The sequence below is a fragment of the Syngnathoides biaculeatus genome, chromosome 5 (assembly GCF_019802595.1).
Source record: "Syngnathoides biaculeatus isolate LvHL_M chromosome 5, ASM1980259v1, whole genome shotgun sequence".
In the NCBI taxonomy this organism is placed as follows: Eukaryota; Metazoa; Chordata; class Actinopteri; order Syngnathiformes; family Syngnathidae; genus Syngnathoides; species Syngnathoides biaculeatus.
The window spans coordinates 6,357,551-6,370,957 of NC_084644.1; the positions used below are offsets into that span (position 1 = coordinate 6,357,551).

Below are 13,407 nucleotides of genomic sequence, written 5' to 3' on the forward strand. Positions count from 1 at the left end.
AAACACAAAAAAAAAGACGAGAAATGTTCATATAAATACAGTGAGCAACAGCTGCCTGGTCACGTTGGAACTATTTGGCGCAGTCTGTAATGTCGCGCGACTTGTGAATACAACAGCTGTCTAATAAGCTAAATAAAGCCTCGGCGCTGCAGCTTCGGGCGGCGCCCTCGAGCGCTCGGACCGTCTTCTCCGCTCAGCATATGAATGTATCGCATCTCCATCACAAAACAAGAGTGGCGGGCAAAATGGCCGCAATCCTTTGGGAGAATTTGCATTTTTGCTTGCACTAATAATCTCGTTTTCTTCTCCGATGACGTCACTGAAAGTGATTTGTACAGTGGAGCAAGAAATTTTGGTTCAGGTAAAAATGTACACGTTATTAACTCTAGCAAGGAGTTTATGTTATCTTTTTATTCGAGGAGTGGATGAGTGACGGGTTTAATTTTGGTACCACTTAACGTATTGTTTTAAAACTTGAAATTACAATTACCGTAATTCTCGGCCAACAGAGGGCACCTGGTTATAAGCCTCACCCAGTACATTTGGAAAGGAAATACCGTTTGGTACATACATAGCGTGCAGCCGTGTAAACGCCTAAAGTGCCCACATTGAAACATGAGATATTTACAAAGAGCGACGGTACACAGAGTTTAACGCTAGCGCCGCGCTAACAGGGTCGGTTAAAAAAAATACACCGGTAAAAATCACTGAGACACGGCATTAACATGCTAGCGCAGCGCTAACAGGGCCGGACCGGTAAAAGTCACTTCCTCGGCACATATATTTGTACATTTGGAAAGGAAATACCATTTGGTACATACGTACGCCGCAGCCGTATAAAAGACGCAAGTGCCCACATTGAAACACGAGATATTTACAAAGAAAGACGGTACACAGAGAGTTTAACGCTAACACTAGCGCCACGCTAACAGGGCCGGTTAAAAAAAAAAAAAAACATACCGGTAATAATCACTGAGAGACGACAGTAACACACTAGCACAGCGCTAGGAGGGCCAGACCGGTAAAAGTCACTTCCTCGGCAGATATATTCCACCGGTCTCACTCTTACCTTTTCCGCTCGAGTGCCCCCTTGCGGCCGTTAGAAACAAATGCACAAATTAGCCGCATCACCGCATAAACCGCAGGGTTGAAAGCATGTGAAAAAAGTCACGGCTTATAGGTCGGAAAATATGGTGTTAAACTACAACCATAAAAAAGTAAACGGTTGTACTTTCTGTGCTTATTTTATTTTAAAATTATTGTGATTATATGAATAACAATGTTCTACTTCGATCATTTGCACTCAACTTACAAAAAAATACCATAAATTCACCATGATTATCATTCATCTTTTCAAAATGGCCAAAAACTGAGGTGTTGTTTCCATTTTGACTAATGTGAGGGTTAACCCTACATTAAAACCCATCCATTTTCATGAGCTGCTTATCCTCACAAGAGTCGCGGTGAGTGCTGGGGCCTATCCCAGCTGTCAACGGGCAAGAGGCAGGGTACACCCTGAACTGGTCGCCAGCCGATCGCAGAGCACATAGAGACGACCAACAGTCGCACTCGCAATCACACCTTGGGGCAATTTAGAGCGTCCAATGAATGTTGCATGTTTTTGGGATGCGGGAGAAAACTGGAGTGCCCGGAGAGAAAACCCACGCGGGCACGGGGAGAACATGCAAACTCCACACAGGCGGGGCTGGGATCGGACCAGAGTCCTCAAAACTGTGAGGCCAACGCTTTACCAGCTGCTCCACCGTCCCGCCTACATTAATAACCAGAAATATATATTGTAAGGTACTGAAGGTATACAGTACAATTTGCTGCCCATCCAAGTAGGGGACATTGGTTGGAGGTCTGCTATTATATTAATTATGAGGTGTTCCTATTTGTTTACAGGCAGCTAAAAGTCATGAAATTATGTTTTTTTTTTATAGTTTTAACATGAAAGTCGATCCGAATGTTTGAGTTGTGCGATCCAAAGCGCCTCTTCGGTGTCCCAAAGCAGCCAAACTCGTGACCCGGTATTTGGAGCGCTCCGATGAGGACGACGTCTTCCCGTGTTGACTCACCGGCATATTTGGGAACGTTGGACTCATCCATGGACCAGAAACAGTGGTCAAAGGCGAAAACCTGCACAGAAAGCGGACAACAAATAGATTGGCAACACACTTTCCGCACTTTTCCGAACGTGTGCGGTCCAACGCGAGCTAATCCTGCTTCTTAACAAGCCGCAAAATCGGGTTTTAATCATCGGTCCGCAAAAAGTAAGACGCCGACTAACTAAGCGTATTGTTCAAAGTAACGCTCATTAAGACGGTCTGCGCAAATCCACTGTTCGCGGTTTTGCCACCGAGGCTGCGGCTAAATGAATTCATAAATCAGGGTCAGCGCTCCCCCAAGAAATTCCAGCACCCAGTGACCCCCGTCTCCAAGGAAACGGGGCCTGAGCGCTCCCCGCCGGCGCCTGCTGGCTCGCAGCCCCCGGTGCTGGGTTTCACGGTGCAGAACTGAGCAGAAGAGACACCCCCCCCCCCCCCCTTGCTTTGTATCCCAGAGACACCTGCATTAGCTGCAGGGAGATGGAGAAGACACTCTACAGTGAAGAAAATAAGTATTTGAACACCCTGCTATATTGCAAGTCCTCCCACTTGGAAATCATGGAGGGGTCTGAAAGTTTCATCGTAGGCTCATGTCCACTGTGTGAGATATAATCTAAAAACAAAAATCCAGAAATTACAATGTAGGATTTTTTAAGGATTTATTTGTGTGATACAGCTGCAAATAAGTATTTGAACACCTGTCTATCAGCTAGCATTCTGACCCTCAAAGACCGGTTAGTCCGCCTTTAAAAGTCCACCTCCACTCCATGTATTATCCTGAATCAGATGCACCTGTCAGATGTCAAGGCCAGTCTTAAATTTGCTCATGACTATTTGGATGATACAGAGGAGTCATGGGAGGCTGTTTTGAGGTCAGATGAGACCAAAATGGAACATTTTGATCATAATTCAACCAACCGTGTAAGACGAACGATGAGTTCCATCCCGAGAACACCATCCCTACTGTGAAGCATGGGGGTGGTAGCATCATTCTTTGGGGGTGTTTTTTTGCACATGGGACATGTCGACCGCGGACATGTATTATGAGATTTTGGGGAACAACCCCTTCCCCTCAGTCAGGGCATGGAAGACGGGTCGTGGATTGGGTCTTTCAACAAGACAATGACCTGAAGCACACAGACAGGAAAACCAAGGAGTGGCTCCGTAAGAAGCACATCAAGGTTCTGGAGTGGCCTAGCCAGTCTTCAGACCGAAACCCAATCGAACATCTTTGGAGGGAGCTGAAACTCCCGTGTTTCTCAGCGACAGCCCATAAACCTGCCTGATCTAGAGAAGGTCCGTGTGGAGGAGTGGGCCAAAATCCTTCCTGCAGTGTGTGCAAACCTGGTGAACAACTACAGGAAATGTTTGACCCCCTGTAATTGCAAACAAAGGCGACTGTAGCAAATATTAACATTGCTTTTCTCAGGTGTTCATATACTTATTTGCAGCTGTATCACAGAAAAAAATCATACATTGTGTTTTCTGGACTTTTCTTTTTTAGATGATCTCTCTCACAGTGAAAATGCGCCTACGATGAAACTTTCAGACCCCTCCATGATTTCCAAGTGGGAGGACTTGGAATATAGCAGGGTGTTCAAATACTTATTTTCTTCACTGTAGCTTGACTATTAAACCCAGTTGACACAACATCCATGTAGCTAATCGTTGTCATAATGAGATCAAATAAAAACATTCTGCCGCAGTGCAAGCAAACAACGGGGCTGGCGTTGTCTGGAATTAAGCATTGTGACAAATTGCTGCCAAAGCGCAGCACTTTTTTTAACTCCTTACTAATCCCGATCAGGGTGGGGTTGTGGGGGGCTTTTGGCCGGGAAGACGGCGCCTCTGCAGAGTCGGCATGAGAAGCACGCTCTGAAAACAAAAACTCTTCTTGTGACTTCGGTCAAGTGAGTTTGTGTCCTTTCAAAGGAACAAAAAGTGCCATCATTCTCAATTAGAGCTGCTTTTACTATCTAGGTCGGGCAGTCTCCTCTGGACCGTCTTGCCGGCCCGCCCCGAATAAGTTTATTTTTTTTCCACGATTGGACAATAGACCCCTTTTCAAGTCTCGCCCCGGGGCTATCTTGACTTCTGCTACCTGTTTTGGGGGTAAAAATCAGACAGAAAGGAACGAACACAGCAATAAAAAGAAAACGCCGTAGGACAGTTTAGAAGATGCTAACCGAGGCAGAATCGCTAGCTGACCGTCTTGCTAACCGGCGTAAGGCTAACGACAGAGGGACCGTTTCTTTTGCCGTCCACTTGACAACAAAAGGAATACGCAGCTACTCGTCGAAACATCTCCGAGGAAAAACTGCCCATGACGTTTCGATCTGAAGACTTTATTCGCGGCTGTTTATAGAGTCGAAGGTGCTAAGTGCTTGGCCTACAATCCCGGTGTGCTGACGCCGCTTGTGCGTCAGGGCTGTCGGTGTGTGTGAGGAGTTCGAAGTTGTTACCGGGTCCGGAGTTCTGAGCGTGCTCGTAGACGCCGGGAAGCCCTTTTCTGCTACTACTAGGCTGAAGTCAGGGATAACAAGATTTCAGGGCTAATCCCTTATTTTCTCTCCATTGCAGGAATGAGTGAAAAGGGACTCTGGCTGTGGTTTTTTTTGTCGATTCAACTAGCAATTAAAACGCTTCACGCACCCTTTTCATGCTTCTCTACATAGACAAAGTATTATCTCAGTTGATCTTACATTATTATTTTGTCTACAACTCGTTGCGTAACAGTAAATGTCAAATATTACCCAAAAGTTTGCCATCACGATGCGAACGCTCTATTACAAATTGGCATTAGCCACTTGACTTGTACTGCAGTTAAAAGGAAATCACTTTTAAAACCGCGAAAAACTTTTAGCAGCCGTTATGAGCTAGGTTTAGATTTTTGTTTCAGTTTTTTGGAGGGGCGGTGGAGGCGATGGGGGTCACCTACCTCCCAGTAACTCGTCCCCACTTTTCAGTTGTTTTGGGATTTTTCACTTTCATACTGGGGTCGAGTGAGCTTTTTGAAGCGAGGGTGGCATAGAAGTAGGAGGTACACGATATCACATTTACAAGCACGCCGCCCAACACTCGAAGACAAATTCAAGGTGACGTTAATATATTACAGTAACAGTTTTTGAAATAAACAATTGCAACCAACTATGAGAGTTTGCGCTGCTACAGTTTTTTGAAATAAAATACTATAGTCTATGTCACAACTAGCTAGTTAACATGGCTGAAAATGAATTTATTTCTACTATGACGTTACCCCACAATATATATATATATATATATATATATATATATATACAGAGGAATGGAGAGTGTGGTAAAGAAGTGAAGAAACAGGTCCAAGCAGGGTGGAACAGTTGGCAGAAGGTGCCTGGTGTTCTATGTGATAGAAGAGTTGACGCGAGGATGAAGGGCAAAGTCTATAAAACGGCGGTGAGGTCGGCCACGATGTACGGATCAGAGAAGGAAGTAGAACTGGAGGTGGCAGAAATGAAGATGTTGATGTTCAGGTTGGATAGGATTAGAAATGAGCTCATTAGAAGGACAGCCAAAGTTGGATGTTTTGGAGAGAAGGTCAGAGGGAGCAGACTTCGATGGTTGGACATGTCTCGAACATTTGACAATAATACAGTTCGGATCTTGAATCGCAATACGCTAATATACCGAATATTTTAGCATTTTTTTTGTTATCACAGCGTAACACTGATACTAACCCACGCCTAATCGCTAATTCATCAACTCTACCGCATAATGACGCTGACGTCCGTTTCTTGAGATCTACACTGCAGATTGGACTTCAAACGGTTTTGAAGTGAGCAGACGTGTGGCGGTTCTGGCCGGGTTAAATTCAGGCTACTGACCCCAGAGACCCAGTCGCCCAAGTCCCCGTGGACGAGTGCGCTCGACAGAATCGGCCGGCCTCCGGTGTGCGAAGCATCCTCGAGCCGGTCGCCAGAGTGTCGTCAAGGGGAAGAGGTGGGAGGGGTCCGGGGGGGGGTTGCGCTCGCAACAATGCCGCTTTGAATGCGCGCGCACACACTGGCCCAGTGTCCACGCTCATCCTGCCGGCATTGTACGGCCTTTGTGGGCGCTCGGCACATCTTAGAGCGCTGACACATTCACACGGACATCTATCCGGCTCCTGCTGACCAACCCCAAGACTAAAAACGCCCCTCAATCACGGCTATTGTGTGCAGAGATGCGCAGGATGCTTCTCACATCCTCCGGGAAACCGTCTCGGAAGATTTTTCCGAACGCTTACGCTGAAAGGGGGGGTTTGGTGTTTATTGCTTGACGGCGATCATAACAACACAGAACGGTCGGAGCGTACGGTGCATACCTTGGACTGCTTCCTGCTGAATGACGCGCAATCCATCGCGGAGAGCGGGATTCCAATTTGGGGAGCCGGCGGAAGAAGAGGGGGGAAAAAAAAGATCAGTTAGGAACGTTGGGATTGAAGGAGAACATGCGAAACACAGAGTAAATACCGATGGATTGGAATCATGTACTCAGACTTTTGTTTTTTTCTCCCCTTTTATTCACTTCCAAGCAGCATTTCCTGGTCCCGGGCGCTGCTGCGATCGGGTTCACCATCGGGCCAGTGAAGCGTGAGCGAGGGAAGAGATTTAGCATTCAATGTCCAATGACTCCGTTGAGTAAATAGATCTCGATGCCAGCGGACTCAACAAAGAGGCCAGGTTGGGGCGCGCTGCGCTCGGCGTACCCAGATGCCGGAAGTGCGCACAAAGGATTCGCGCGCTTAGCGCGGAACGGCCTCGAGTTATGCAGGATTGCACTCTTATCTGGACACGGAATTCCCCAAAGTCTAAAAGCAGGCCTCGAACGGCCACCACAAGCGAGCATGTAGACAAGTATTCTGCTGTATGATCAAATGAATCCAAAATAATGCTATCGGGACATCTGGCCATCAAAACTACATTAATTTGGACTCTTTTGGGTTGTCCAAGACTAATTATGTGGGAATGTTTTGTGAAGTTACATGTCAGTGATGTCGGGTGTTCGGAGACAGGGTCTGGTTCACAGTCTCTGTTCTAGATCATCCCAGATGTGTGCGCGTGTGTGTGTTTTTTCTTAAATGGGGTGAGGTCAGGGCTCTCAAATTCTTCTACACCAAATCCATCAAAGCGTGCCTTTAGGGACCTAGATTGTTTGTTCCCAAAATTAGCGCTAAGGGGCTCGAGTCCAACCCTTGACCGATTCACGGACGGGTGAAGACGTGCGTCTCAATACCTCAACCTGTGTACTTTTACATTTACGCTTGAGTCTTGCGCTGACCGTCGGTAAGTTTGTGATGGCATTAAGCCGGAGTCACAGTCACCAGTACCGCAAAACCGCCTTAGCCAAGCTGCTTTAATATAAGACTGGAAATGCGACACCTGAGGGACACTCAATCCCTGGGAAGCATCACTAACATGACCGTGTCTAGAAAGCGTTGACACACACACACACACAAAACAACCCCACCATAACGTTTTTAAGGACATAATAAAGATAGATAGAGAGAGGGAGAGAGAGAGAGAGAGAGAGAGAGAGAGAGGGAGAGAGAGACAGACAGACAGCTAGCGAGGTAGGTGGGTAGCTAGATAGATAGATAGAGAGAGAGAGACAGACAGACAGACAGCTAGTGAGGTAGGTGGGTAGCTAGCTAGCTACCTAGCTAGATAGATAGATAGATAGAGAGAGAGAGAGAGAGAGACAGACAGACAGACAGCTAGCGAGGTAGGTGGTAGCTAGCTAGCTAGCTAGCTAGCTAGATAGATAGATAGATAGATAGATAGATAGATAGATAGATAGATAGATAGATAGATAGATAGATAGATAGATAGATAGATAGATAGATAGATAGATAGATAGATAGATAGATAGATAGATAGATAGATAGATAGATAGATAGATAGATGTAGGTGAGAAAGCACAATTAGAGGGGAAATTGGCAAATAGTTCAAATCAACTCTGTGAAATTCAGTGTCACGTATGATCTTTTCGGGCCGGTGCAATTAAACGAGCTCAACGCGGAGATGTTCCAAGTCAGACTGCGGCCTGCGATCTGCAACGCAAGAAATCTCCACGGCAGACAAACAACAATAAATCTGTCGCTTTATCCAAATCCCAGAAAGAATCTGGGAGGTGTTAGCAGGCTAACCCACCACCACCACCGAACGATGAGAAACAAAAAACAGACCCAGTGCAGATGTCTCTGACCCCGCGAGGGAGGCATGTCGCACAGCAGAACTCCTTGCAAAGATGCTCTGTCTCGCTTTTGTACGGACGCTGCACACAGCCGCATCTGGTATGCCGGCAACGCCGACCCAGACAATGGAGCGGACTGTATCCAAGTGGCTAAATATAGATCTTGATCACACAATTACTTCCTCACTGAAGACAATGGCAGGCTTCATTCGTGACTTGTACATTATTTAATGCGTCTATCAATTTAAGAGCCCCCTCCAGAAATCCCAGCGCATTAGTACGCCAGGCGTCGAACAGTTAAACTTTCATCGGACTTTCTGAATGTAAATTGTAAATATGACGGTATTTACTGCTGTTAAAAAAAAGCGGCGACGCGGCAAAACCCGAATGATTTTAATTCGCCGTGAAATCGCTCAGCCTAAATGCTAAGTGTTGGCGGCGTTCGGTCGCAGGGCCGAAATACCGCGGCCTCGAGGCAGTCGGATTCAAATTCAGCGCGGGTGACACGCTGAGCTCTGCGGGCTTATGTCGCGGTTCAGCACACACGGGGCCACGGTTCTGCCGGTTCTGCGCGTCGCGCGCCGTTGTGGCCTCGCCGTGGCTGCGCGCCGGCTCCCGGCCATTCGATGATAAGACATCCGGAAAAGATATCAACATGGCTGCAAGACAAATACAGTTCTAATCCACCAAGCCTCCCCCAAAGCGCCTACGTCGAGATGATCTTATCAACATTTCTTTTCATTTGATCTCAAGTAGAAAACAACCCCGCTTTGTGACAGATCTTAAGGCTATTTTTAAAACTCTCTCTCTAAGGGTTAGCGTGCACAGTTGGGTGAGGGGTTTCTCCAGGCCGTAGTTCCATATTTGATCCCCAAAAGGAAATTATGAAGGGTGGGAGTGCAGCGGCAGAAACCCCCCAACCACCCCCACCGCGGGATATGTAGCAGGATTAAGGCCACTGGGTCATTATGTCGCCCAAAAAAAAATGTCCACTCCGAGCCCAGCAGGCAACAAACACGCAAGATTAGATCATCAAATAACGTCGCAACTATCGTACAATGTGAAAATTTGTTTCTTCGTGTGGTGCAACACTTATAGACTGTTAGACACTTAGAAATTCATGGTTACAGACAACATATTTGACTCACCAATTTCCAGGTGTTTATGATACAGCATATCAGGGGTCGCCAACGCGGTGCCCGCGGGCGAACGGTGGCCCGCGAGGACCATATAAGGCCCCCGCGAGGTAAGTTCTAAAGATACCGTAGGCCACAAATTGTTACTATTATTTGCGCTTTCAATTCAGAATCTGACTTGCTTTCGTGAATTAAAATTTTAAAATACATGTGATGTCATTGACTACAATAAATTCAAACAAAAATATTTTATGTACGTGTAATGAACTCAGTCTGAAATTTGCCGCAAACAGGTCACGTAGCCCTTCATACGATCGGTGCTCACGAAGTAGTCCTCAGCCTCAAAAGATCTCTGAGCCCTGCCGTATATGAACAAGGAATCCCTTTGTGATTTTTTTTCAGGGTGATCCCAGCTGACGTTGAGCAGGAAGTGGTGTAAACTCTTATTTTCAGGAGTACCGGAATACCCACCATACAGAGCGCACCTGGTTATAAGCCTCGGTACACAGAAAGAGTTTAACATGAGCGCGGTGCTCGCGTTAACGCGATGCTAGGGTTAGCGCAGCACTAGCGTTAATGCAGTGTTAACACTGCAGTTTATGTGGTGTTGCGGCACTAGCGTTAGCGCGGCGCTAGCGTTAATGCAGTGTTAACACTGCAGTTTATGTGGTGATGTAGCGCTACCGCTAGCGCGGTGCTAGCGTTAGCACAGTGCTAGCATTCGTGCTGTGCTAGTGTTAAACTGCGTATCAAGGCTTATGACCAGGTGCGCTAACCCCAGCGCCGCATCAACACATAAACCGCACTGTTGAAAGCGTGTGAAAAAAAAGTCGCGGCTTGTAGGCCAGAAATATCACGGTACATTATATTTGACGCAAAAAGAAACATTTGTTAAAATCGGAACAAGACGCAGTTCTCAAGCAATGTTATTACTTACAGGGGAAGCAACTATGGAAGTAATTATGTGCCACCAGGATTTGAATTTGAAATGCCACAGAAAATAGGATTGGAATTTGAAACATAAAGTTATCACATTTTCAATAGTTGCTACAATTCGCTGTCTGAAATTCACCGTCTGTGGCACCAGGCAGGGTTACTTCAGGTCAGAACCGAACACCCAGCCAATCGCAGTTACCCTTTCTTAGCATGTGACGTCACGTGACGAAGAAAGCCTAACTGCGATTGGCTGGGTGTTCGGACAGCGAATTTCAGACAGCAAATTGTAGCCGGTTGAATTGTTAATATTGAAAAGTTACACTGAAATACAACTTTTGAAAATGTGATCACATTACATTTCAAATTCAAATCCTGGCGGCACATATTTACTTCCATAAGCGACACTGCATCCCGCAGGGCAACCTCCGACGGCGTTTGGTGTAATTTGGCACACGAACGTCTGGTCGGGACGTGAAAACCGAGGGAAAATGTTGAAAAGTCAAAAATGGGGTGACAGCGAATATAGCGGCTCGCCACACCCTTGCCTGGGGGAGCAAGTCATGTGATGCCATTTTGACCTCCCAAAGTACTCAGTACTAGCATCAAGTATCAAAGGTACCAATTATAACCCATGATTAGCAAACAATTATTGAAAGTAGTCATATTTTCCATCATACGACATCCCAGTAACTTGTAATATAGTGACCGTGGAAACTGTTAAGAAAGAACAAACACTTTTGTTTTTGTTTTTTTGAGAGGGGTGGGCGGGGTCATGCAGTACATTCGCCATGCAAATTCTTCCCGTAATCGCTTTTATCTAATCGTTACGGTAGACGTCTGCTCGTACCTGCGGCCGAACGATATTTTCTTTTCCAAAACCCACGACAAAAATAGAGCGCCTGACACCCACGAGCGCGCTCGCTCCAAATTTGCAAATGAACAGTTTAGCGGTCTGATGACATAATCCTGCTGCTCAAATGGACCACGTCGAGTCACACGCAGACAGAAAGAGTTTCCCCCCCCCCTTCCACAGGAGATTCTAATTCTGCCCGATTCCTAAAACTCTCGCCCTCCAAACCGTTCGACCTCAACGGAACCACACGCGAGACTCGTTCCCCTGCTGGCCTGTCGACATGTTTCGCGCAATAACAATTCGCGCGAGTTGCAGAGCCAAACACAACGTTGGGGAGTTTTGGCTTCTCCCTTTTTGCCCCTCAGTGTCAACGTCGGGTTACAATGTTGCACACTGCGCTCCGGCAGGCTAACATTTCAAATATTCCCCTAGTATGCTGGAGGGGGGGGGGGGGGTGTCAGTCGCCCCCACCCACTCAAAGCAAAGAGGTCACCCTGCTGTATCGACAGACAACACGCTGGAAAACGCTGAGCAATCTTGTGCGGCTTCCTTCCAGAAGATTCCATGAAGAAGGCCACTAGTGAGCCAAAGTCTCGGGCTGCCATGTGATTTTAGCATTGATATAATGAACGCATTTAAATAGCATTTCGCGCAGTAGAGCTCGGCATCGGTCGGCTATTACGGAAATATGTAACGCGATTGCAGCAAAATGGTGCAAGTTCACTTCTTGGCTGCAACTAACGGGCGATTTTTCTTCACTCGCGACTAGTTTGACAACTTCGGAAGAAAAACATGACGTGAGAGGTTTGAGTTACATACGTGCACTTTGACCCCACTCCCCCGGGTAGAATTAATTTAATGTAGCCCCATAAAAAACAAACAAAAAAAAAAATCATACAGTATTTAAAAATAACAATCTATTGACTCTTAACGCTCCCCACAGTCAAATCCAGGAATTTCGAGTATTTAGTAAATGCTGCCAATTCAATTTAATTCAGGCGGATTCCTGCGTCACGCTCCACCTTTATAACCCTATGGCACCGGTGTCAAACTCAAGGCCCGGGGGCCAGATCCGGCCCGCCACATGATTTTATGTGGCCTGCGAAGCCAAATCTAGAGTATCACTTTTCACAATTCTTGTAAAAATCTGTACCAACATTTCAAATGGTCATATATCAAAAAATGATAAAGTTGACATATTACAAGCATTTTTGTTCCCGGAACACGAATAGTTGAAAAACACATTAACCTTGATTTCTGATTCCAAAACGAGTTCATAAATTGATTGGTGTACAAATGATGAGACGATTGACTCTTTTTATGGTTTCACAGTCATAACGGCCCTCGGAGGGAAAGTGAAACTACAACGTGGCCCGCGAGAAAAATGAGTTTGACACCCCTGCCCTATGGAATATTTTGTCTATTTTTATGTAATCCTGCAAACTTTTCTACTGTTTGCTAAGTAGTAATAACTGCTGTCAAAAGGGTGATGGTCCAAAAACCAGATGTTTACAAAGACCTCGAAGAATGAAATGCCCGTGCGTGACATCACGGCTGCACTTAAAGGGAATCCGTGCATAATTCTTGTTCCACATCCTCAACTATTTGTTTGGCTGCGACATATTTCTCATACGCTCATCAATATAACTCCTCTGTGTCTCGGCAACGGCTGTCGCCCGGCAACCGCCCCGCAAACACGCGGACAAGACGAACGAGGTTGCCTCGTGAGTCAAAGTTCCGACACGAAAGCCAAGCTCGGATCATGTCAAAAAAAAACAACCCTAATGAGGAGGCCAACGCGCCCGGATGCCGTACTTTGGGGAATTTTCCTGCGCTCGTGCCAGCGGACCGACAGATGACGCAGGTCGGACCCGGCGGAGTCATCGCGGCCGTGCGCGACACCGCGAGTGACAAGGTGGGTCCGCGGGCCGCGCATGCCGAGGGATGCGCCGCCGCACAAACCTTAAATCCCTTTTGCAGGCTTCAAAGCGAAGTTCAATCAATCGCTTTATTTCGGGGGGGCTCGCTACCCGAGGGAAGTTAAGTGACATTTACTAGCGGGACGCACTTCTTTTGACCCGGTCTACTTGTCGATGTCGCATGCTAAATAGGTTCGGCGTGCGGCCGCGACGGACAAAAACCCTCAAAAGCCACATAATGAGCG

At 46.6% G+C, this 13,407-nt stretch overlaps 1 protein-coding gene across 8 annotated transcripts in view; it reads right to left on the reverse strand.

Annotated features, from left to right (window-relative positions):
• Window positions 1-13,407, reverse strand: part of kif13a (kinesin family member 13A) — a 60,239-nt gene that overhangs the window by 39,148 nt on the left and 7,684 nt on the right. For all 8 annotated transcript variants that reach the window (XM_061820666.1, XM_061820665.1, XM_061820663.1 and 5 more), the window contains exons 3-4: window positions 6,448-6,463; window positions 2,079-2,139 (exon numbers count right to left, since the gene is read on the reverse strand). In XM_061820666.1, coding sequence (XP_061676650.1) covers window positions 2,079-2,139; window positions 6,448-6,463 — 77 coding nt within the window. The remainder of the gene's footprint in view (window positions 1-2,078; window positions 2,140-6,447; window positions 6,464-13,407) is intronic.